A 1,433-nucleotide genomic window follows, 5' to 3' on the forward strand; every position below is an offset into this window, starting at 1 on the left:
CTTCGCCCTGCAAGTGGTGCTCTGCTGGGGGTGACTCACAGGGGTCGCAGAGTTGGGCCGGTCTGGCGCATTCCACTCCATTTCTGTGTCGTCTCTGCTGATTTACTTGGCCTTTGTTGTCTCGGGCTGCTCGCTCGAATCCGCAGCAGGGCTTGGGCGCTCTCAGGAGTCTTCTTTTGTGTCGGCCCTAAAACCTCAAACCTGTTGTTGCTTGTTTGTCGTTATAGGTTCGTTGTTGAAAGATTTATTCATTTTTTGTTGCTCTTGGAAATGCAAATAGTACTCTGGTATCACAGCGCACACTTCTCAGGATCGCGCTGTCTCCTGGCACAGCCGCTCCAGACCCGTCGCCATCTTAGAATCTGAAATATATAAAGCAATTTAAAGGATCTGAAGGTAACAATAGATTGCAATAAAATAATAGCAGCAAACTTTAATACACCACTTTAAATGGCAGACAGATTATTCAGACAGAAAGTCAATAAAAAAAAAATTGGACTTGTATAACACCTTAATCCAAATAGACCAGCAGACATACAAAACACTATCTGGCAGAAACAGAATATAAATTATGCTCAATTACACAGAGAACATTCTCCAGGATATATCATGTGTTAGACAATGTAGGGTAAATGCTGGATACAGCCTCATTTCCCCCTCCTGTGCTTATCAGAGTTACCCTTTCCCCTTGGGAGACTGCCCCTGGCCAAGGTAGCTACTGAAGGAAAGGCATGTCCCCTTTAAGACAAACAGTATGCTGGAGGGAGTAGGGACCCTAAGAAAAAGAACAAACACTCTGGCACCAGGATAGCAGTGGGTAGATTAACTTGTTAACACAGCTGAGTGTGCATCTGCACGTAAGCCTGAAAGTGATTTACACCCCTACTTTGATCCATTAACTATATAACTGTTGTATGTACCCCATGGAGGTGTGGATTTCTTGTCAACTGGCCTCCATCAGTGTCTCTCATAAGTCTAATAAACCAAGGTATCTACCTGTTGCACCTCCAGGTGATTTCTTCAGAATAGGTAAACAGTATGTGAGTGCCATCTTAGATTTGGACCTCCTACATTACAGACATAAAGGTCTATCTTAGCAAATTTAAGGAGATTGAAATCAGATCAAGAACCTTTTTCAACCATATAAGTATGAAACTAGAAATCAATAACAGAAGGAATTTTGAAAAATTTGCAAATGCATGAAAATTAAACAAAATGTTCCTGAACAACCAATGGGCCTGTGAAGAAATTAAAAGGGACATTAAAAAATATCTTGAGACAAACAAAAACGGAAGCACAACATACAAAAGCTTAGGGAATGCAGCAAGGGCAATACTAAAATAAAAGTTTATAGCAATGTATTCCTACAGCAAGAAAAAGAAGATTGCAAATAAATAACATTATGTTACACTTAAAAAAATGGACAAAGAAGA

At 40.5% G+C, this 1,433-nt stretch overlaps 1 protein-coding gene across 1 annotated transcript in view; it reads right to left on the reverse strand.

Moving 5' to 3' along the window:
* CYLC1 (cylicin, basic protein of sperm head cytoskeleton 1) overlaps positions 1-1,051 on the reverse strand; it is a 22,520-nt gene extending 21,469 nt beyond the window's left edge. The window contains exon 1 of the mRNA XM_008586188.1: positions 997-1,051. Within this exon, the coding sequence (XP_008584410.1) occupies positions 997-1,051 (55 nt within the window). The remainder of the gene's footprint in view (positions 1-996) is intronic.
* Between the last annotated feature and the right edge of the window lie 382 nt (positions 1,052-1,433).

Source organism: Galeopterus variegatus, unplaced genomic scaffold (assembly GCF_000696425.1).
Source record: "Galeopterus variegatus unplaced genomic scaffold, G_variegatus-3.0.2 Scaffold10, whole genome shotgun sequence".
NCBI classification, from domain to species: Eukaryota; Metazoa; Chordata; class Mammalia; order Dermoptera; family Cynocephalidae; genus Galeopterus; species Galeopterus variegatus.